We start from the raw sequence: 25,180 nt of genomic DNA on the forward strand, positions 1-25,180 counted from the left end.
GAAAACCAACTGATTCCAATTTACTTAAGAGCAGAATTTTTAAAGACATCAGTAGAAGTTCAGTTATTAATATTAAAGGTGCCAAACATAAACTCCTTAAAATAAACCTTCCTCAACTAAAAGTACAAACTAGACTCTAATAGCACCTCTGTTGTATCAGCTGTGTAACTTGGCAAGTAATATTATATCTTTGGGTCTCATCTGTTTCCTCATCTGTAAGATAATCTTTAAAATCCCTTAAAAGTGTGCTTTCAAAGACGCGTGATTTTCAGGTGACTCCAACTCTCTCTTGGTCTCTTATTGTGATCACCTTAGTGTCAACTAAAAAGTCCTTCTGTATTGCCCAAGGCAAGAATGAATATATCCTTAATCTAATATTCTGTCCCTGAATAATTGAGATGGTTGTATAATTAACTCTCTCTCAGAAAGCATAACCTTAATTTTTTTACACCATTATTTTATAAGAACAAAGAAGTGCGATAATTTGTCTTAAAAAGAGGTCTCTAAATGGATACTCATTCTTCATGAAGTTCATAAGAAGTTAGTACATGTTCTGCTTGTGGAAAGATCTGAGGGGAATTGAGAAAGGGCTTTAACATGATAGCTTCAAAACTGATGGTTCTTAAGTCTGTCACTGGAAATTATTTTGAATTTCAGTGTACACTGTTACCTGGATATGTTTGCTTGTGATATCCAGGATGTGGTTCATTAATTCCATAGACAATTTCAAAATTTAGTAATTTTAACCATTTGTGGAATCAAACAGGTCTGGGATTATATCCCACTGCATCACTTACCAGCTGGGTATCCTTGGGCAATTTGCTTAACCTAAGTCTCAAGGTTCTTCTCTAAAAAGTGCATATTTCTGTTTATGGCATAACAATGAGATAATACAAAGTGCCTGGAATAATAAATACCCAATAAAGTGCCTAGAATCATAAGCACTGAATAAATACAATTATAATGTGAGCTCCTCAGAAGCAGGAACCTTACTGGTTCCATTCACTTTTCTCTCTTAATTGCACAGACAAGCTATAGCAAGATTCTTACTCTGTTCAACAGCTCCACCCTCTTCCCATGATCTTGTTACACCATTTATCTAATAGAAATCACATGGTTCAAGTCCCATACTCTTTAACCTCCCCTGCTCAAATACAGCATCTAAAGGACAAAAAAAAAAAAAAAATCAAAGGTGCAACTATTACATAGGTCACTGATTGCTGGTAAATTAAAGACCATCATGGCTCACATGAAATGAGAAAATCCCTGATTATTAAATAGGTACCTTTGGAAGTGGGACTAACTTGTTAAGGCCATTGCTTTGGCAACCTACTTTCTAACAGACAAACAAGGAAATCAGGGTTTAGGAAATCCCTGTGGATAGTTGTAATTCAGTCTGGTAGAGAAAGAAAACAGAAAAGAGGTTCTAGACAATTTGTCCAGGTCAGTTGGAGACTGAATCAAAATGAGAATTCACATTGCGTAATTTCCCTATCTGTTAGTCAAGTATTGACCATACTTATTTGCTGCCCATTTTAAGAGAAAGTTTGGTTAGGCATGAAGCAATGTTAGAAAACAAGGTAAACAAGGCATACAATGTGTGTTTCCAGTCTTCCTTCAGCAGATTCAGGTTGAGTTTGCAAAACCAGAAGAAATCTTATAAGAGCAGTGACATTAAAGATCACTGAGCAAAACCTGCCCAGTGGTCCTGGGCAGACTGCCTACAGCTGCCCCAGATAAAGACTCGATTCTGGTTCAGTCTCATGCACATACTTTTACTGTGGCAAACAATGGTTAAGGAGGAGATTGTTCCAGTCTCAAAAAAATACCAAATCTATGCCTAATCAATCATCTCCAGTGAAATGAGTCAGTCCATTGTATCTCTACATATGGCAAATGCAAAACTAAACAAAAAGATTGACACTTCCAAACAAAACTACTGCGAACCAAACTTTCAATACTTACAGAGTTAATATGGTATTATTAAAGTTAAAGCCAGTGAAGACACAAGAATGATATAGCGTAAAAGAAGAAAAGAGGGCTGGGGAAATCTGCCAGAGGAGGCCAAACTATTAATACCAAACTGGTATTATTTGTATTTTCTAGGTACCTGATAACATAAAGTGTGTGACATATTTCACGTCAGAATCATACTGACCACTGTCATTTTTTCCCACTCCCATTCTTGTGAAAATGAAGACAGGAAATGATTGGATGACAGGAAATGGAGAGTTTGCAAGAAGCATTACCACAGGCATAACTCAGGCTGAAACTCAAGTGCCTCACTCTCATACCCAGAGTTTCTCATACCAAATGATCTAAGGACTCTCAGGTGATTCTCGGTCTTCTCCTTCATGTAAGTATGCTTGCTGCTTTTAATGAGATTTTATGATTCTAAGAGATTGTCTATCTAAATGTCAATAATGATAATAATTTTGGTGTTTCTTTTCTTTGCAGGCTACCATTAAAAAAGTTTCCTTTTTTTGTTGAAGTCGGGCTGGTCACAATCAAGGTCTGTCTGGAACTCAGGAAGAAGCTGACTTGAATAAGAGATGTGGGCTTGAAAGTTCAATTTCCAGAGTATTTCAAATAACTTTAATGGATCACAGAAACTGAAAGCTAGTTCTTAAGAAATTGATGTATACATGTACAAAAAAGGAGAAGTATATTAATACAATTCTATCTCAACACATTTAATTCTTAAATGCTACATATACTTGTTTAATCTCCCATTTTAAAAGTAGAAAAGGTTAGATTATAACATCAGGTTAGCTCTCTTTGAAGCAGGTAATAATTAAGTTGATTCACTGTTGCAATTACTGTCAAATCCCCCTTAATTACCAGAGATTTTATAGCAGCTTCATTACACGTCTGCTGTAATGCATTGTGGCCCTAAGGAGAGGTGTTGCAGGAAATTCTGCATAGCATGGATAATTCTAACCTGCGGTTACAGCTTCCAGCGAAAGCTCCTGCACTGAATTTATCTTTTTTTGACATTTCTCCCTGTTACTCAAGCAGTTAAACTGAGGTAACATTACTAGAATACCTGCCTAACTTTGAAAGTTAGAATTGATTTCTCCATAGATATTTAAAACAAAACAAAGAGAAGGGTAGAAAAAGGATAAATTAGCCATCAAGTATTGCTGGAAAAGCATTAAATTATATTTAATAATGAATTTAGATTATGTCATTAAAAGAGATGTGAGATCTACATATCTAAATCAGAAATGTATCTTATATTTCTGCTTCTTGTGGATATTTTTATATGATCATCAAGACCAAAGTTAGTAGTGAATCCCTAACTGATAATCTTAAGAAGGATAATCATTACTTTTTATTAATAATTTTCCAACTAATTTTTGGGAAAAGCACTCTAAGATAAAAAGGCCATTTTCAAGTTTCCCTATCATTGCTTGTTTTCATTGGAAAAATCTTTACAAATCACAGTCTGTAAATTGAGTAAAGTTCAAAACAGATAAGTGAATGGCTCACACAGATCCCTTTTTAACCAAGGAATTTACTCCACAGAATATATTAGATTCAGAAAGGGCTGCAGTGTCAATGACACTATTGGCAGCTGTGTTAACAGTTGAGGGCCTGGCTTTGTACAGCAATACAGTTATTAAATTTCTCCAGAGACCATGACTCATTAATCAAATATTCATACATCTCTGTAAATACACTCTGAACAGAGAATACCCTCAGAGTCGAGCATCCCAGTACAAGCGCTCTTTCATGTAACACTGACAAAATCCCGAGAACATGTGGTCATGTTTTGCATTTCTAATGCACTATGTACTCTTTAATACTCCATTTCCTAAAACAGAACACAAATGATCTTACTGATTGCAAGTGTTAGATGGTTACAATTAAAATTATTCCACTATTGCTTCATACCATCTTTTTTTAAAACGAGGACAGTGAATCAATTCTTCTGTTCTTTGTTTACCATCAAACAAGTAATTTTTTCCCAGGCGGATGAAGAAACCCAGGGCCATGCTCCTATTAATACAAGAATTTGTATTAGCATGAAAACAACAAATAACTACTTAAACTAGGGAGGCCAAATAACTTAACATATTAACAGACATGAACTTGCTATATTTTGCAAAGTCCTCAGTCTGTTTTATACCACTGGGAGTTTTTCCCCCTGTTGTATAGTAACAAAAGGTCTTTCTCAATCGCAGTCTCTGGAAAATTGGGGTCTGAAGGCCAGGCAAAGAAGAGAAGGCTCAAAATGTTGCTTCATAAGGCTACTATGATCGGGCTTCTAACCTCAGGGAGGGCAGGATGTACTATATGGAGGGAAGAGACAAAAAAGGAGCGTATTACATAAACTTCCAGTGACTTCCAGCTTCCAAAACAATAGGGACTTGATTCTCAAAGCCACTGACATAGAAGCAGATCTTTGTCAAATGCCACCTCACTTCTTCTCATGCCCTCTAGCCTGCTACTCAGACTGATTAGGTCTTTAACCCATTTTCCAAAATTAGGTACAAGACTTCTCTTTCACCTTCTTCCCATCTTCATCTCCATCCACCTCAACCCTCACCCACCATTCCCTGTGCCGTTTTCTCTAGCCTCGTCCTCTCAGTCCTTTAGAACATCTAATTCAAGATGTCATAGTAAAAACTAGAACAGGCTATGGAATCAGAAGGGCTTAAAACCCAGATCTGCAAATTGCCAGCTGTGCAACTTGACAAGTGACCTTAACATATCTGACCCTCAGTTATGTCATTCGTAATACGGAGATAAGAAACATCTACTTCACAGTAATCTTGTGAAGATTAAGTATTTTAAAAAATACTTACTACCCAATAAATGGCAGTTGTGGTCATGGATACCATCGCTGCAATCATTAATCCTCTATGTCTTTACATTGACTCAAGCTTTCCTTTCTGCTGGTAATACCAATTTCCTCCTGACAAATGGCAGAGACTCTCCCCTCCCCTGAAGTCCCTCTGACTGAGGTAGCTTTGCCACCCACTTCCTCCCAAGGCTGGTCCTATCAGCACTTCACACTTCCACCTACAATTCTCAGACTACTTCAAACAACCCAAATGCTCCAGTTCCAACTTTCAGCCAGAAATTCTGCTTTTCTTTTCTTTCTTTCTTTCTTCTTTTTTTTTTTTTTTTTTTTTTTGCGGTGCTGGGGATTGAATCCAGGGCCTTGTGCATGCAAGGCAAGCACTCTACCAACTGAGTCATATCCCCAAACCTGAGGATTGAACCCACTCTACCAACTGATCTGTATCCCCAGCCCCCTGCTTTTCTTATCCTATTCAAAACTTTCTAATTTCCAAACTTCTTCACTTTAAATCCTTTGGAAGTCTGGTAAAGCATATGTGTCTTCTTCCCAGAAAAATGTTTTAAAATTTAAATGGAAATACATGTGGCTAAAAGGACTAGTTTTAGGGCTGGGGAGATAGCTCAGTTGGTAGAATGATTGCCTTGTAAGCACAAGGCCCTGGGTTCGATCCCCAGCACCGAAAAAAAAAGGACTAGTTTTTTCATTTGTTAAACTGTGATCTATTCCCCTTTATCAACACATTAATCAATCCTAGCAGCATGTTCTACCATAATTTCAAAGCTGTGTAAACAATATTTCAAGATTTATGAATTAACTGATATAAAAACATCTTGGATTCCTATTACTGACAAAGTTCTAGCTACTGTTGATGTTACCATACTTTGTTGTCTACATTTGTAAAGATGTTAGTGACAATAAATAGGTAAATTTTTTCCCATCCAAGTTCACAGACCCTAAATCATTCACGGGTTAAGAACCCCTGAATTAAATAACCTATCCTTTCTTAGCCCCATGTAAATTCACTTAGTACATCCATAGAATCTGCAGATTTACATCTGGTAAAACAGATTCTTAAGGAAGGGATCAACTGCAGCTACTCATCTCCCACTATCCCCCACCTGGGAGATAAGTGAGAACAGTAGTGGGACATTTTGCATTGACACCCCAAAGTCTGAGTGTAGACACCATCTGATAAGACATTGACTACAAGTGCTAAGAGGTTATGGGACAAATTTAAACAGCTTGGTAGGATGTAAAGTAAATGTGAAAATCAAGAGTGTATTCAAGTATTTTGTGTAAAAGAGGGAAAATATGGAGAATCAATAAAAAACATAAAACTTTAAAAAACAAGGAAGGGTTTGCAGAATCATCTTCCAATTTTAAATTTTCATAAAGTATTAAAACTGAACCCCAGTTCCTCTGATTTCTACAGTTTGCCCTTTCCTTCACGGCCCTCACTTTTTTTGTCTCTGCCAGGCATCTTGAGCAAGTCTGTTTCAGGCCACCGTTCGCGGCCCTAGGTGGTCTGGCCTGGACGTTTCATTCCTGCACCGCTCCCTTAGTAAGTGCCAGCTGTGCTCCCAGTCAGCCCAGCAACCACGCCAGCCACATGCACCTCAAGTCTGCCCACCAGGGACAGGCCCTGTCCCAAACCCACTTTCATTTAGAAAACATGCTGAAGGCCCCAGCCCGGGGGCTTTGTTATTAATCCAAACACTTACCCATCCCGCCATGCAGCAACCATCCTGGACTTTCAGGATTCACCTCAAATGCCTCTTCTTTTGTGAAGATTTCCCTAACCCTCATGTCCACACGTGAGCCATCTTTTGAAACCAAATGTCATTTTATTGTGTAGAACTTTTAGTGTGTCTTTTTTTGCTCTATCATGGGTGGCAGTTTGTGTGTACCTCCCCCATTCTTAAGTAAATTTCTGAGCTCCCTGACAGAAATATTACTTTTTTTTTCATCTTAATGTCATTCCTTGGAACCTTACAAAATACTGGAATGAAATTAAGAGGTTTTCAGGTTCTTCTTTTCTAATTCTTGTACTGCAATGCTAGTTTGGGTTTTTCTTTTTTTCTTTTTTTTAAGATTTTTAAGGTCTTTTCAAATCTTAGAACAGACACGAGTAAACCTCTTGAGAATCTTTTAAAGACTTAACAGTACTTTTGCAACTGTTTCCTCATGTAAAACTCACTTCAGCCCTATGCTGTTATTAGAGTTGCTATTATCTCCATTTTATCAATGTGAAGTTGCTCAAGGTCACATTGCTACTAAGTGATACTGTCATAATTTGAGCTGAGCCATTCTGATTCCACTGCTTCACTACTTTATTCTGCCATCTCTACTATGGAATATTGAGAGTTTGACAGTGAAATTAAATACCCATTTTTCCCTAAATGTAAGTCTTTGTGGGTTTTTGTTTTTGTTTTTCCAAACTAGCAGTATTGAGTGAATATAAAGCCCCATTTCTGAAGCACTTGCCCTGGTTGACGCTATGGTGTAATACAACCTGCCTAATTTGATATATTCCCATATATGACCATGGTTATAAGAGCTAAATTTTGCATGCTTAACTTTCTAAATATGCACATGTTTTAAGTCAATTTTATATTATAGTTCACTAATACCATGTTTTAAAAATGAACATTGAAAAAAATCAAAGAAAAATTTTGCAGAAACTGACAAAATCCTAAAATTCATATGACAATGCAGAAATTCAGAATTATCAAAGGAATTTTGGAAAATGAATGAATTTGGAGAACTTACATTTCCCAATTTCAAAATTAACTACAAAGTTATAGTAGATCAAGACAGTATGGTACTGGCATAAAGATATATAAATAGAAAAAAATTGAGATACAGGGGCTGGAGGTGTAACTCAGTAGTTGAGTGTGTGCTTAGGATGCTTAAGACCCTGGGTTCAATCCCCAGCAACAACAACAACAACAAAAAAGTCCAGAAATCACTTCTTATACTTATGGCCAGTTGATTTTCAATACCAACACAATTCAATGGTGGAAAGGTCAGTCTTTTCAACAAATGGTGCTCACACAACTGGATATCTGCATGTAAAAGGATAAATATGAATATATTTATCACACCATACACAAAAATCAACTCAAGATGAAAAGACCTAAATGTAAAAGCTAAAACTATAAAAGTCTTTGAAGGAAGTTTAGGTATAAATCTTTATAAATTTGGATTAAGTACACCACCGAAAGTACGACTAAAGAAAAAAATTAGGAAATAGAAAAATTGGACTTTATCAAAATTAAATTGTTTTTGTTTCAAAGGATAATATCATGAAAGTTAGACAACCCACAGAAAGAGAGAAAATGTAAATCATACAATTGATAAATGACTTGCATCCAGAATATGCAAAGAACTCTTATAACTCAATAATATAAAGACAAATGACCCAATTTAAAAATGAGTCAAGAATTTGAATACACATTAATTCCAAGAGGATATAATAATGGCCAACAAACACATGGAAAGATGGTTAGCATCATTAGTGACTAGGAAAATGAAAATCAAAACCACAATAAGATATCACTTCACATATACTGTTTTATGGCTAAAATAAAAAGGTAGACAATAATACAATAGCGAGGGTTTATAAAGACATGGAAACACTGGAACCTTTGCTGGAAGGATTGTAAAATATATAGGCACTTTGGAAAACAGTTTGGTACTTCTTCATATAATTAGTGAGGCTGTGGTTGTGGCTCAGTGGTAGAGTGCTTGCCTGACATGTTGTGAGGCACTGGGTTCGATTCTCAGCACAATAAATAAATAAACAAATAAATAAATAAATAAATTTCCATCGACAACTAAAAAAACATTTAAAAATATAATTAATCATAGTTTACTACATGACTAGCAATTCCAACACTTAGGTATACGCCCAGAAGAAATAAAAATATATGCCCACATAAAACCACATACACGAATGTCATAGCAGCAATATTCAAAATAGCAAAAAAGTGGAAACAACCCAAATATCCATCAACTGATGAATAAAGAAAATATGGCATATCTAATGAAATATCATTCAGTTATAAGGATAAAATGCTGATTCATGCTATAACATGGATGAACCTTGAAAAAATTCTGCTAAGTGAATGGGGTCAGATACAAAAGTCCTTACATTGCATATTTTCAATTAGACAAAACATCCAGAATAAACAAATCCATGAGAAAAGATTAGTGATTACCAAGGCTGGGAGTGGGAAATAGAGGGGTAGAGAATACAGAGTGACAGTTTCTTTTTAGGCTAATGAGAATATTTTGGAATTTCATAATGATGATCATTGCACAACTCTTTGACTACACTAAAAACCACTGAATCGTACACTAGAAAGGGTGAACTGTTTAATATGTGAATTGTATTTTGATAAGGTTATTATTTTTAAAAAGAAAACCATGAATACCACTTCGCATTCACTGGGGGCTGGGGGGTGCTGTTTTGGATAAGTGTCTCCCATAGGCTCATGTTAAAGGCTTGGTCCCCGGCACATGGCACTTTTGGGAGGTGGTGCAACCTTAAGGAGGTAAGACCTGGTGTTAGAAAGTTAGGTCACTAAGAGTGAACCCCTGAAGGGAATACTGGGACTCGGGTCTCTCCTCTTACTGTGTCTTCCACCAGTCTCTCCTGCCATGATGTACTTACTGCCTTGCCACAGGACCAAAAGCAATGGGGTCAACTGACCATGGATTGAAACCTTCAAAAGGGTGAGCCAAAATAAAACTTTCTTCCTTTTAAGCTTATTGTTTCAGCTATTTTCTTCTTTTTTTTTTTGCAGTGCTGGGGATTTGAACCCAGGGCCTTGTGCTTGTGAGGCAAGCACTCTACCAACTGAGCTATATCCCCAGCCCTCAACTATTTTTGTTATAGTAATATAAAGCTGAACAACATGGATGGAAATAATGAAAAGACTTACCTTGGACTCACGTAGACATTCAACATAAGTAATCTAACATCCCTAAATCACCACAAATAACAGGTTATACAATTACTGGATTTGACATTAGCACTTATTTTGGACAAATGCTGGGAAAACAGAAAAATATAAGTGATAAAACTAGTGGTAAGAAATGTAGGTCATAAGTTTAACCCAATTAACACTCATATAAAAATAATCATTAGCCTCAGTAAAAATGCTTGGGTGACTATATATCCTACTAGAAGTCAACTTAAAGTCAGTCAACTATATGTTCTACTATTAAAGAACAAAAATAAAAAACATGTGTGAAATGCTGGAACTGTAACATCAAGATCTGTCAAAGCCACTTTGATTAAAATAATTTAACACTTTTTAATATTTTTATATTTTAAACTCCCTGGGACAAACCTTCCCTAAAACAATGCTTAAAAACATCCACCATTCAGTTCCCTTACATTGCACTGTTTCAAATGTTTATAAGAACAAATTACATATAAAAATAAAGAGGTTCTTTATCTACCTCTGGGCTGGCAGTCATAAAACCAGAAAAGAACAGTGAATCAGGTCTAGAAACCAGTCACAAGTCATAGGAAAAGGCACTGTGTAAGTCAGAGCCACAAAACAATGTTAGTGTATAAATCAAAATATGAAAGACTGAAAGGTAGACCTTTTCATCAAATAGAATATGGTTAAATTAAACAGGCATCCAAATTCAACCCATTAAACATGCTTAAAGAATAACATGAACCTAAAATAGAACTAGAAAAATTAATGTTGGGTAGGAGGGGTGGGGGGAAGGGAAAAAATAACAGAATGAATCAAACATTACCCTATGTAAATTTATGATTTCACAAATGGTATGTCTTTACTCCATGTACAAACAGAGAAACAACATGTATTCCATTTGTTTACAATAAAAAAAAATTAATGTTGAAGTGAAGTGATAAAAGTATGAACAGAATTTTTTCTATGATATCTATTAAAAATACTTAGGAAATAATTTAAACATATAAAATATACATATGTATCTCTCCATTAAAAACTTATTTTTCCCCCCTTTTGCAGTGCTGGGGATTGAGCCCAGGGCCTCATGCATACTAAGCAAGTGCTGTACCACTGAGCACATCCCCAGCCCTAAAAAACCTCTATTGTAATTAGACTTTTGACAACGGACTCTCCTGATCTGAACCACTATTGATCATCCAAATCCCCGGACTCATATTAATTGCCCTATTAATCCCAGATCTAGTCTCCCAATCTTTAATTCATTTGCTATATTTTAATACAAGCAAACAGATCAGAACAGTGCTGAGTAAAAAGAAAGCAGTACATAAATACTAGCAGCAGAGATGCCACATGGCACAACTCCAGGGAGCGCCACTCACACAACATATACTGACAACAGTGCCTCCTGGAGCTGTGCAGCATGGCAGCCCCATGTCCCTCTGTTATCAGTCAGTATTTACAACCTTCCTGTGCCTACATTCAGGTTTAAACCAGCCCAGCCCACAAGCCTTTTAAATGTATACACTTTTATCTGTGTCATTTACTATGGTGTATTTGCCTAGACACTCAAAATGTGCTGTCAATAATCCCCTCATCCTTTTGTTCTCAGACATCTACTGGATTTCCAATGTCTGTTTATTTTTCCTGCTTATAAAACAACTTTTATAAGTTTTATAAGCAGGAAAATTTTTTTATTAATTTATATTATCTTAGTATATAATATAGATGTTATATTTATAATTTATTCTTAATAATTTAAACAAAAGATACTTCTCCATAGAATACTTTTTTTTTTTTATGACGCACTCTTGGATGACTGAGTTTCTGAATTTCTGGAGAAATTGGTTAGAGGGTAACACAGTAAAAAAGTAATTTTTCTGCCTAATAATAAACATGTATTCTCCACATTTAACATATTTTTCTTATCATCGTGAGAGAGTAAGTGGAATTTTATAACTGTAGTTGTGAATGTTTTGGGCCATTGCTTGCCACCAATAATGTCAAGGAAGACTGTAAAAAAGAAAGAGAGGGAAATGCTAACTCAAAATGTGTCTGCAATACCAACTCTAAATACAATATTTTTCAAAGTTTATAGGCAAGGAGAAAGTCTTTAAATAACCATGAAAGCCACACAAAAATGCTTAAGATTTTTAAGCTGACTTAAGATTCAAACTATAAAATGACATAAAATTTATATTTTAGAATCGATAGAACCTTTCCAATTTCTCCTGGTCTGATGTTTTACCTTTTCAATTCAGTACCTCAGACTACTCAGTGAACAGTACTATTGAACTGTGGTTGACTGACAACACTGAGGCTACAAAAAATATCACCTGATAGACATTATTCTCCTAATTTCTTTGAAACCATTTGCTCTTCTTTTTGTAGAAAATAATAATCCCTTTTCTTTCCAAGAAATTGCCCTTATCATACATCTGGTAGATCTTGATTCTATTTCACAAGTATTTTAAATTCTTGGTTTGTTCCTGAAATAAGTAAATAAATAGGTGTATGTACTCCAATAACAATTCATATAGTGATTTAATATTTACAAATAGTTTTTCATTATTTCACCCTTCCTTATTTCCTGTTTCAGAAAAATCACTTTTTTTTTAAATACTTGTACTTGAATATATAGTAAAAAATACTTAAGATGTCAGATGCAAGCTATTGAAGGTAATCTGTGGTCAACTATGAAAATGAAATTTCTTTCTAGTAGAAGAAAATTAGGAAACATCTGGGTTAGTGTGATTCGACCAGAAGTGAAGTGCTTTCTGACATAGAATAATAAAAGGTAACTAGAGATTTCTTCTAAAAAAGAGATCATGAGAGACAATTCAGACCTGAGATTGCATAGATTATATAGATGTCATTTTTGCTGATCTTTTTCTTTAATTCCTCTAAACCCAAGTTGGAATTAACATATCTTCTTTTAGATATTTGCCATTGAACAATGTTAATACTAAGGTAACAGAAAAGTGATCTAAATTTTTAATCTTATAAAGTTTTCTTCTCACTAAAACATATTTAATGGGGTTCACTTAAGGTAAAAGCAGAAAATGAATACCTCAGGGAAATTTTTTTTGGATATACTTATTCCACAAAGGATCTTTTCATTCACTCATTCAACAAATGATGACTTTCAAAATTGCCCGGTGGTGGTTAATAAATTGACAAAAAGGGATTCAGAGTGTCAATCTAATGGAGAAGACACAAAAGAAGCCTTTGCCATCAAAAAGTCATATCAAGAATCTTAAAAATTCATTTCTGAAATGTTAATGGTAAAATCTAGAATCTTAATATTGATGTCCAAATGGAGGATCCCCACACAATTCTAACAGAACACCCTTCTTAGATTCTTATCCTTTTCAATGTTCCTTTATTCCAGGCTGAAAGAGATGGTCCATAAACTTTACTGACTGAACCTACTGGCTCTCTGAACTTGAAATGAAATCTGTGTTCAAAACAAAGTCTGAAACCAGGATAGACAGTACCTCTATTTTAAACCTAATGATAGTTTTGTTGTTGCCTTGCCAAGAAGATAAGCCTAACCTCTGGCTGGCTCAGATGAAGTCAAATCAGTAAGCAAGCAAGATAAACTCATCAGCCTCTGTCAATTTTCTTTCATTCATACATTCATACGTATTATTGAACAGTTTTTATATGCATATGATTATGTTAATAATTTGATTCTAAACATTTACTCCAGTCATGTGGATGACTATATTGTAAGATTTGTTTGTTCAATATTCTGAGTTCAGCCTTTTCAATACAATTCAACATAAAGGAAGTTTTTGCCTCCTCTCACCTTATTTTTGTCCAGGTCATTTGTCTTATTCTAAAATTCTACTTACAAATACGTAGAATCCCTAAATAAGCTGGGAAAATGGCAAGGCTACCCTGTAAATCTAAGCTTTTGTACTGTTCTTATAAGAGAACACTTACAATCAGTTCTGATCCATTTGAAGGCATGAGTGCTCTCATTTGATGTGTTTATTGTGGAACCCTATGAAAACTGCAGCTGTATGGGAACAGTAAATTGCAACAGCTAGGATGAGAGGACTGCAGCATATAAAGTCTGCACCATCGGCTCTGTTCCTATACTGCTTTGACATTCTAGGAAAGTTAGAACTGGACGTAATTTGTTCAGATTTCATCCAGGGCAAAGAAAAATTTTAGCTTTTAGACTATTTATTTCAATTCAATAAACTATTCTCCCTGGAAAATGTCAAACCTGATTTCTCCCCTCAGGCATAGAAAAGCAATGTGCCCATCCTGTTTCAACTTTACATGCAACTCCAAACGAATAGACTCTTCTGATAGAACAGATCAGTGGCTTTAGATGATGCAAAATTTTACATCTTTATAATAAGTTACCTTTCCACATTGAAATACAGAAGCTCTATAAAATAAGTTAATATTTTGCTTTCAGAACAACAATATTATTTGCCGTCATTATAAATAAATAAAATTCACACGAGATAATGATTTTTCAAATGAAAGGATTAAAATGATCCCAACATTAAAACCAAAACAAAGGCATTTTATGTTCTCTTATCTTTATTATTTAGTTTAGAATCCTGGCTCAATAATAAGTCTTAGTTTATATCACAAATTTACCTCTAAGCAACATATAATGCACTTAAGGCAGATTTACCTTGAAAATGGTCTTGGCTTCTAAACACTAATATACTGCTGTACACAAATAGCAAAATCAGAAGATCTACTGATGTCTTTTTGGTACTTATCTTTAGATTTAAAAACTGCATATTAAGTTGAATTCTCATAAAATTTCTTTCTTGAGATAGGAAGCAAACACTATTGCTATTTTATAATTTCCTTTATCTGATTTGAATGGATGCAGTTACCATTAATAACATAACCTTTAAATTCATGGGAAAAACCAAGTTTATACTTACTCTTCATAAAAGACTCAAAAGCAAGCATAAACAAGTAATCATTATAAAATTTTGCTTACCTTAACTCAAACTTCTGCTTATTATACAATTATATGTACAACACAGTTAGCAAATACTATCTAATTATTAATATATTCCAAAGTAGCCTCTGGTTACATTAATAGCAGGAGGCTTAGGCAGCACTAAAGATTCATTCTCTGGTCTTCTGGTTATTAATACAAACTGAGGCTTTTGAAGCTATCTAGTGTATCCAGTCTGTGAGGGGGTCTATGTCACAGAACCTCCAGGAGAACAATGGGCTCAGATGGAAGACTGAAGAATAAAAGGCTTACAGTGAAAGTAGTGTTTCATTAGAGATCTTTCAGAAATAGGAATGCAACCAGAATTGCTTAATATTTATTAGAAAGCAATATTCATTAAATCATTTCTCATTCAGAAAAATATCTTTAAATTTATATATTTTCAAATGTTTCTTTTTAAAAGAACATATAAAATTAAGATATCTGTGAAAACAAAACTTTCAAATGAACTTGTTCCTTTTCATTTTCCCCTTTCAGAGTTCTTCTCAAAGGGCACAAATGTGCTCATCCTTATAGGAGGACAAACTCTTCTGTGCTGAATCTTTTTAATCTTTTCTTCTCATCCTCTGAGAAAAGATCTTCTTCATTGGTTGTAGCAGACGTAATGTCATAGTCTCTGGAATGACCTTTTACAAAAGTAAATAAGGGATATTTCTCCTTAGAAGAAATTTTCAGCATCTGTAAGAGAAAGGACAGAGAATCCCTCACTGAATGTAATAGGACACTCTAGGGACATATGACAAAAATAGTGTTTTAGCCCTGAACTTCTCTAGTTACCTTCTTTGGTTTACATTAATCCAGTGCTATAATTTTCATTGTTTGGGCTAAAAGAGTAAAGTTGAATTAGCACTATATAGTTTATTTATAGGTAAATACACGCTTCTCCATTAAAAATAGTTACATACACAGCCACATCAATGTTTATAACAGTTCAATTCACAAAAGCTAAGCTATGAAACCAACCTACGTGCCTTTCAACAGATGAATGGATGAAGAAAAGTACACAATGGAATATTACTCAGCCATAAAAAAGAATGACTTTATGACTTTTGCCATGGATTTGGAGACTATCATGCTAAGACATAAGCCAATCCCCAAAATCCAAAGATAGAAGAATGTTCTCTCTGATATGTGGATGTGAACATACACAAGGTGGGGGAGAATAGAAGTTTAGTGGATTAGTTAGATAAAGGGGAATGAAGGGAAGGGAGGGGGGAAATGTGCTATAGAAGATAACAGGAACTACTGACTATCTTTTTTTTTTTTTTTTTTTTTTTTTTTTTTTGCAGTGGTGGGGATCAAACCCAGGGCCTTGTGCTTGCAAGGCAAGCACTCTACACCACTGAGCTATCTCCCCAGCCCTTATCATTTTTAATTAAGAGAGGATTCCATCAATTCAGACACTTTACACACTTTACACAATAAAAGCAATATTTCTAGTCACCTTTAAAAAATAAAAAGGTTATATATTCACTTCCCCTTTATGGGCCCCCTCCCCAAGCAAATTTTTTAGTCATAAGAGTTGTGATTTTTCTTCTTTTGGTGGTAGCAATACACCAAAATGGTATTACTAACTTATGGTAAAATATGGCAAAAGACTGTTGTTACCCAAACACAAATAAAAGAAGCATTAAATGAAATTAGAAGGTCCATTCTAATCTCAGTTCTGCAATTTACCTCAATGTGACCTTGAACAAATTACTCTATCATCTATAAAATGGCAAGACATCCAATTTCCCTTCTTCAGAGAATCATTAAAGAACAAAAGCAACAATATAAAGTTATGTTTAAGTCTTTTAAAAGATTCCTCTGTTTAAAAAATATTTTGAATGAAACATTTCTGCAATAATATAATCAATAAGAATAGTAGTGTTCTCATACATAGCAATGATCCACAGTTTAAAGATGCATTACATACAAAAAAAGTAACACCTAGAATTTTATGAAGGCACCCACAACCTTTGTAGCCTGTAGATTTGGCATTCAAAAGTACTCTAAATAATTTAAAATTTTTCTCTTAAGTTCTTTTTAAGAATTCAAACAATTTTCATAAAAAATGAATTAAAAATTTTGAAAATGTTTTGACAAACAAACTTTCCTGCTGGCAATGAGGACCCTTAGGAAAAGATTCTGAAAAGTTTACATGAGTTATAGACAATGCTGAAAAATATCAACAGCATTTATATGATCATTAATCATGATCAGTCAAATATAATTTGTCTTAAAATGGTAATTTCAGGGACAAAACTAAATTCTTCCAAATATCAATATTCAACTGAAGAATCATCAAATTCTTATATATTACCTTTATAGATTCTCTTGAAACATGGATAAAATAAATAGGTAGGCCTAGCACACAGATTCAATGTTAAATTAAAAATAGTCCAGTGAGACATTAAATATATTTTTAGTTGCACAGAAATGAACCATTTAATAAAATCAAGTACTAAAAATACTAGAGGTAATGAATATCACATCTTAAAATTCATATCATGCTGCTAATTTATACATTACTCTATTTTATTTACATCCTACCAAAAAAGGGAGAAGGGCAAAATGTGAAAAATGAAAAATAAGGGCTAGCATCAGATAAATCATCTTTCACCACCAGCCAACAGCTGAACATATTCCAAAACTGTCATTTTACATTCATACATTCATTTAATGTCATTTGTAAAAGTGCAGTATCTAAAAAGACAAGTATCCACATATCATTTTAGATCAACACAGCAGAGCTAACATTATCACTTCCTTATCCTTTCTTTCAAGATCAAGAGAGAAGTCATTTGGGTTTAGTGGTAATGGACTACTCTGCTCATCAATACAAGATTCAAATCAGCTCAGAAAAAATGACAGAAAGGAAACTTTTACCCTTTCATTATAAAATGTACCTACTTTTTGCAAACCCTCTTGCAATATAAGACTTCCTTATGCATAATACTTACTCAATCTTTAAAATTTGTCATTTTCCAATTTTTGTTTATTTAAAATATTTTTAAAGACTATTAAATGAAAAATATATTAAAGCCTTATCCAAATTAGTTAAAAATTATGTCCACATAAAAACCTGTAAACATATTTATAGTACCTTTACTCATGATCTCCCAAACTTTGATGTAACCAAGATATCATTTAGGTCATTTAGTAGGTTAGGGGATACCAAACTACAGTAAATCTAGACAATGAAACATTATTCGATGCTTACAAAAAATTAGACATCAAAAGACATGTAGAAACTTTGAATGCATATTATAAAATGGGAAAAAAATCCAAAAAGGCTAAATATTGTATGATCCCAACATATGACATTCAGGAAAAGGCAAAACTATGGAGACAGTAAAAAATACTAGTGGCCAGGGGACGGGAAAGATGAACAAGCAGAGCTGAGAGAATTTTTATGGCAGTGAAACTGTTCTGTATGATACTACATTGACTATATATTTCTCAAAACCCACTGAATACCAACACATAAAGTGAAGCCCAATGTGTACTATGAACTTTGGGGGATAATGATGTATCAATCTGAATTCATCAATTATAACAAATATACATCTGAATTGTGGGATACTGATAGTAGGGGAAGAAATATAAAGAAAGTCCCTGTACCTTCTACTCAATTTTGCTGTGAACCTAAAACTCTAAAATAGAAAGTCTATAAAAAATATATTAATATAGTTGGATAGAAGATTATGGCAAATGATCACCTATCAGCTCATAAACAGGATATGACAAGGAAAATATAATTTAAAACAAATAAAAGTGGAAATGCCAAAGGAGAATTTTAAGAAATTATTTAGTTCAGTCTCATTTTCTAAATGGGAAAATTCAGAACCAAAGGATTCAAATGACTATGTATAGTCATTAAAGATGATGTAACAACAGCAGCAATAACAAAGAGAGAGAAATTGATAATGAATTATTGGGGTATGAGAATTCAATGACTCATCAACATGACTTTCAAATACTGTTCAAATCTCTGAGTACCATACTAAGAATGTTTTACAGACTTTTCTTTTTAAAATAACCACTGATTTGAAAATTTGATACTGAAAACAAACAAAAAAAAAAAGCTAAGTTTGTAATTCTTTTTTATATGACAACAATGGCTACATTGTCAAAATCTAAGTCTTTTTTTCTTTTTGGCAGTGCTGGCAATCAAACCGAGGGTCCCACACATGCCAGGTAAGCACTCTACCTCTGAGCTGCAATCCAGACCCAAAATCTAAGTCTTTCAACAATGGGTAATATAAAATTTCCATGAAAAAATTCCAAATTAGGTTACCTACGGGGCAAGGAATATCACTGTGATATCATACAAAATAAAAGATCACAAATTATTTAATAACTTAGGGAAATGTTTTTATATAGTCCTAAAAGAAAAATAGGATATAAAGCTGTATATAACATTTAATCTCAATTATATTAATATATATTTTTGAAAAGACCAGAAGGAAATATAACAAAATATTATTAGTTGTCTCTAAATGAAAGAATCAGAGGTTCTTTTTTATACTTTTTGTTTCCAAACCTTTTAATATGTACCCAATAACACAGTAAAAAAAATTTTTTTTAATTGAAGATAACTGAATTTACTACCTCATACCTGCTTTTCAAAAGGAATTTTCAGTGGCTGACCAGTTTAAATTGATCTATTTTAATAACATAATTAAAAGTGTACTAAAGTTGCTTTATTATCCAAAAAGCAAATCATAGCCTTCTTTCAGGAGTTCAAATACTTTATTGCACTTTTCCTATGTACTGATTTAAGAGGTTTCAGAATTTACAAAGGAAAAAGCTGGAGGATGGAAGTTCATTCCACCATAAAGTTACTAGTTGGAAAGTAAAGAAGTAGAACCAGATGACTTCTCCCTAAGCTAAAACCTTGTTCATTAGACTGGGCCACCACACATGTAAAATTATACCAAGTACAGAACAATCTATACCCATATGGGCTATGCACGCTATACTGGAACTACAGCCTATGTTAGGGTTAGGTTCTAAAGTCAGCCCATACTGTGCAAATGAAAGATAGTCAAAATGACTTCTGAAAGTCTTTCCAGTTGTTCAAAGGGTGGCATGCATAATCTTATTTATATAATCTTCTTCAGTAACGTATAAATATGTACAATATATAGAAACGTCTAGCACATAACAAAGGAGTACACATGGGAAAGATATTTTTTATTGCAAGAGTTCATATAGTTGAAGTACAATAGGGTACAAGTGATGTTAACTCCCTATATCTCCTTACTACTCAATCTTAAATCTTTGTAGCCCATCTTCTACCTTTCACTGTGCTAAAAACACTTTCTTCTATCTGTCAAATAAAAAAAAAAAGCCTTTTATTAGTTCCTATTCTGTTATCTCTACAATCTACACTCCGGAGCACTATTTCCTTAAAATAGCATTTCCCTTGATTTTTAAAATATTTTGTTTTTCTGTTTCTCCTTCTATTTTCTGAATGATCCTTCTCCATCTCCTCCTCCAATGACTCCACTTATGTCCATATCCCAAGATGTAGATATAAATCAGTTTTTGGTCCTTTATTCTCATTGTATATTAACTCATTCTATATTCTCTCTCTTAAAAATATTATCCACTCTCAGCTTCAACCATTTCTGCTCAGTTTTGTTATCTTCTATGTTTTATAGATGAGGGTACTGAAATATTGAGCGATTAGATGACTTCCTTAGGGTCATACAGCTAGTAAATTACAGAACCAGGATTGGGACACAGGAAATCTGGTTTTAATACTGCTACTATTCTAAATGCCTCCAACAGTAAGTAGAGGCACATTGCACTATCAACTCAAATCAATCATACCAAAATAAAATTATAATTTCTTCCTCCCAAAATTAGTTCCCTTCCAGACTTCTTTGTTTCCATCAATGATGTTACCTTTCAGACTCCTCTACTTTTATCAGATATTCTGTTGCAAGTGGCAAACACACACACACACACACAAAAAAAAAATTAACAATGGTTTTAAATAACAGGAACCATTTTTAACACATAACAAAAAGTCTGACATTGCTAGATTGGTTTAATTGATATCAGAAGAAGAGTTTTTACAGGTTTCTTGATCTCCCCCTCATAGTCACAAAAGAATTGCTGAAATCCTATTGCATTCAAAGGAGGGGCAGATGGATGAAAGAGGAATAATAGCATGCATCTATATGCCACTGTATCTGGAGAACACCCCAGAAACTTCCAGCACACATCATGTCACTGACAAAGCTAAATAACTGGGAGACTAGAAAAATGAGTATTTGGGTGGGCACGCTGTTACCTCAAACATAATCTGAATTCTCTTGCAAAAAAGAAAGTTGAGTATTGAACAATGGAGTTTGTATACCATTCAGAGATGAGAACAAAGATAAAAATAAAATAGGTTCATGTGATAACAAACGACTGGAAGATTTCTTAGTTTATATAGTCAGAAAAGGCCAGGCTGAGACCTGAATGACAACGAAGCGACAGAAATGAAAGTTCAAGGTGAAAAGCATGCTAGGCAGATAAATCAGCTGGTGCAAAGGCCCTAGGGCTCCAGTACACCAACCATGTTCAAAGAACAGAAAGAAGGTTTAATGGCAGAGGAAAGTAGTAAGTACACAAGGGTCAGATCACACAGGCCCTGAAAAGCCAAATTAATAAGTGGTTTACATTTCACTGTTCCCTCAGACATTCTACCTCACAACCATTCTACCATAAATTCCCCATAACATTCTACCTTCATGTTTCTACACATCTTTGTCATCTAATCATCCTTCATTCATCCTCACTATATAAATTCTTATCAGTCCTTAAAGTTCCAGCCCAAATTCCACTAACATCTATGTCAGTCTACAGTGATCATTCTCTTCTCCAAAGTCCTACAGGTTTGTCTAGTACGGTGTATGGATTACTAGCACAGACTATGCAACTAGACAATTTCAATTATAATCCTAGTTGATTAACTTATTAACTGTGTGACCCTGGGCAAGTTACTTAACCAGATTGTTTCATTTTCCTTAGCTATAAAATGTCAGTGAGGATAGTACCTATCTGAGTTGTTGTGCAGATGACATCCGTTAAAATACGTAAAGTACTTAAAAGATTGTCTGGCATCTAATGTGTTGGCTTTATCCTTATTATTGCCATTATTATCATAATATTAGTCTTCTGGGCATTTATTAAATATACTCTTGTACAGTAATTTATCTTTAATGTCCATTTCATGTCTTCCCAAAAGAACAATATGCCTCTGAAGATTTTTTTAGAAACTCAGAGATTTTTTAAAGAAAATAATCCTTTAGATTTTACTTGGAAAACACAGAACTAGAAGGAGGACCTCTAGGAAATGATCGTGAATATAAGCCTGAAACACAGTGACTTCAAAAAGACCTTTACCAAAATAAGTGATGGTGGGCATGGGGAATTATGTTTCATTGGAGCAAGTGGGAATGTTTATCCTTGAAGAGGAGGCAAATTTATTCTCTTTCTTATGAGACTACATAGTAAAAGTTACATGAGGGCTGATTACAACCCAGTATAAGAAAAACTTTTTTAACAGACCCTAGGTCTGTCTGAAAATTTGAAAAGACTTCCAAAGAACATCCTTATTACCTGTAATAAAGATTAGTAAACTGTGTGGATTATGGATTGATGTATAATTAAGAGACTGTATAACATAGTGCTTATGAGTTACTACTTGAGGTCTGAATCTTAGCACTACCATGTATTAGTTGTGATCTTTGTGAAAGTTAATGAACCTTTCTAAATGCAAAATTGCTTATCTACAAAATGGATATAACAGTACGTACCATAGATGGTTTGTGTAGACTGAGTTAATGTATATAAATGTATATATAATGTACTTAGAACAGTACCTGACCTAAGGTGAGGACTCAGTAAATGTTAACTTTAGATTGAAAAATCTCTAAGATGTCTAGGATTTAATGGCTGTAATATAAATTTTGTTCTGTAGCTAGAGGACAAGTGGCCATATATATATTTTTTCCATCCGTTCTGTAAATAAATGATTCATTTCCTAATATATTTTTATTTCTGACCCCAAACATTAGCACTGTTAGGTAATATGCTTATCATTGAAAAAGAGTATCTTATTTGATACTAATCATTAAGTTGAACACAGGTTTAAAAGCAGAGAAAGAGAAGGGGGTATGAAATAAAATAAAAACCAATCAACATCATTTACAAGACCACAGTTCACAGGAGATAGAACCTAAGTTAATGAGTGAGCAAGGAGATGTGTTGATAGGACACCTATGGAAAGTGAACAAGTTCATCTTACAGAACTTAGCAACAGCACACAAAGGCAAAATACATCAAGGAAAGCAAAGGTGAATACATGAAAATGAAAACAAGGAAAGTGATTAAAAACACAAGGTACTGGGGTTGTGGCTCAGTGGCAGAGCACTCACCTAGCACATGTGAGGCACTGGGTCTGAACCTCAGCACCATACAAAAATCAATTAATTAATTAAGTAAGTAAGTAAAGTTATTTTTTGTCCATCTATGACTAAATATATATATATAAAAACCTGCACAAACTTCCAGGTTCTACCTTGCAACCAATACTCTTCTTCACTCCCCCTCAGTCATCCCTCATCTGTGAAAAGAAAAGATTTATTCTTTGGGAAAACTGAACAAAGATATAGGTTTTAGCACACTAGGCACAGTGATGACTCCAGAAGGTGATTAATAAGCATCAGTCTCAAATACCAAATTGCAGGCCCCTCAGCATCCTTCACTTCCTGCTCCTGGAGATCCAAGAAGTAACAAATTCCATAAGTACGAGATGGCAGAGTTTCTCTCTGAGAATGTAAAACAAATCTAGGGAAAAGACCACCACTTATCACCTGTGGGGTTGACCCAAATAAAAAGGCAAGCTCATTACATAATCATCTAGTATTAAAGTCACTAAAAAGTCATGCTCAAACACACAGAGCTACTACTCAGCTTCTGAGTGCCCTATTCTTGAATAAAGACAGACACAGATCACCAGTCTTTATGAGAAAAGCGTCCAATGGAAAACCAGATGGTTCTAAGAAAAAACAAAAACAATAAAAAGGCAATGGTCTAGAAGGAGACAACAAAAGAAACAGATGAAAACTAAAAATTGCTATAATTAATTTCCTCAGGGAAACAATGCATCCTCAAAAAAGACAAAACAGAGAATACTATGAAAAAGGAATAATAGAAAAGTACAAATAACACCTAAAAATCTAAATTTTATAATTGAAATGTAAGAATAAAAGAGTTAAAGTCGAGAAAATACCCCAGTACAAAAATATGAAGACATGGAAAAATTATAAAAGCAATTAAGAAGGGCCAACAATTGTATAATAAGAGTTGCAGAAAGAAAGGACAAAGAAAACAAAAAAGAATTTTTTTTTAATTTCAAGAAAATTTCTCAAAACAGGAAACAGAACAAGTAATGAAAAAGAATACAAACCAAGAAAAATAATGAAGTTTCAAAATAGTAAAGATAAATAAAAGTATCTAACAGTTTATTTTGAGCTATTATAAATTAGGCACTAGTCTATTTAATCTTTAATCTTCATAATAATGTTAGAGAGTGATAACTATTATTATTTTGTTACATGAGAAACTGATACACAGAGAGGTTAAACAATATGCCCAAGGATATACCATATTTTATTATTTACTTATTTTACACACACACACACACACACACACACACACACACACACAGAGCACTGGGTGACAGCAAGTGGGATTCAAATATAAAACCTTTCAGAGAAAAATATATTCATTCAGAGGGAAAGAATTCAGAATGACATCGACAGCAACTCTGAACGCTATGAGGGAATGGAGCAAGTTAAAGGGGATTATTTTCATTCAAGAATTCTACACCCAAAAAATTATCAATAAAAGAGTAAAAATGGTGAGACATGCAAGAGTTCAAAATATTTATCATCTATTCATCCTTTTTTTAGTCTACCAATTTCTTTCTTCCATTGTGTGTGTATGTGTGTGTGTGTGTGTGTGTGTCTGTGTGTGTGACATTGGAGACTGAACCCAGGACCTTGCCACAAGCTAGGAAAGTGCTCTACCACTGAGCTATAGCTGAACTCACATCCTTTTCTTAGGAAGGTACTAGAAAGTATGCTTTAGTAAAAGAAGGAATAAACTATAAGATAAGACAGGAGATCCAATATAGGAAAGCAGCATTAGGAAGTTCCAAACTTGCAATTCATTCGAAACCTAGAGAGCAGTTAAGACTAGAGTGAACAGAAAAGAGAAAGAAGTCAATCACCAGAAAAGAAAGAAAGGAAGGGGGAAAGATATGTTTTTCCTACATTTGTACTAAGTAAAATTTACTGCTAGGTATTTGTCTGATAAGATTGGACATTTAGGAAAAAATAAAGAGAAAACTTAAAGATGGAAAAA

The 25,180-nt window shown here is 34.1% G+C and overlaps 1 protein-coding gene across 11 annotated transcripts in view; it reads right to left on the reverse strand.

Moving 5' to 3' along the window:
* Nucleotides 1–14,228: 14,228 nt before the first annotated feature.
* The window catches only part of Atg4c (autophagy related 4C cysteine peptidase), a 96,927-nt gene continuing 85,975 nt past the window's right edge, over nt 14,229–25,180 (reverse strand). For 5 of the 11 annotated variants that reach the window (XM_047529099.1, XM_047529070.1, XM_047529079.1 and 2 more), the window contains one exon: nt 14,229–15,442. In XM_047529099.1, the coding sequence (XP_047385055.1) occupies nt 15,275–15,442 (168 nt within the window). In that variant the 3' untranslated portion in view covers nt 14,229–15,274. The remainder of the gene's footprint in view (nt 15,443–25,180) is intronic. The other 6 variants (XM_047529060.1, XM_047529030.1, XM_047529040.1 and 3 more) reach the window with 2 other exon arrangements.

Source organism: Sciurus carolinensis, chromosome 1 (assembly GCF_902686445.1).
Source record: "Sciurus carolinensis chromosome 1, mSciCar1.2, whole genome shotgun sequence".
In the NCBI taxonomy this organism is placed as follows: domain Eukaryota; kingdom Metazoa; phylum Chordata; class Mammalia; order Rodentia; family Sciuridae; genus Sciurus; species Sciurus carolinensis.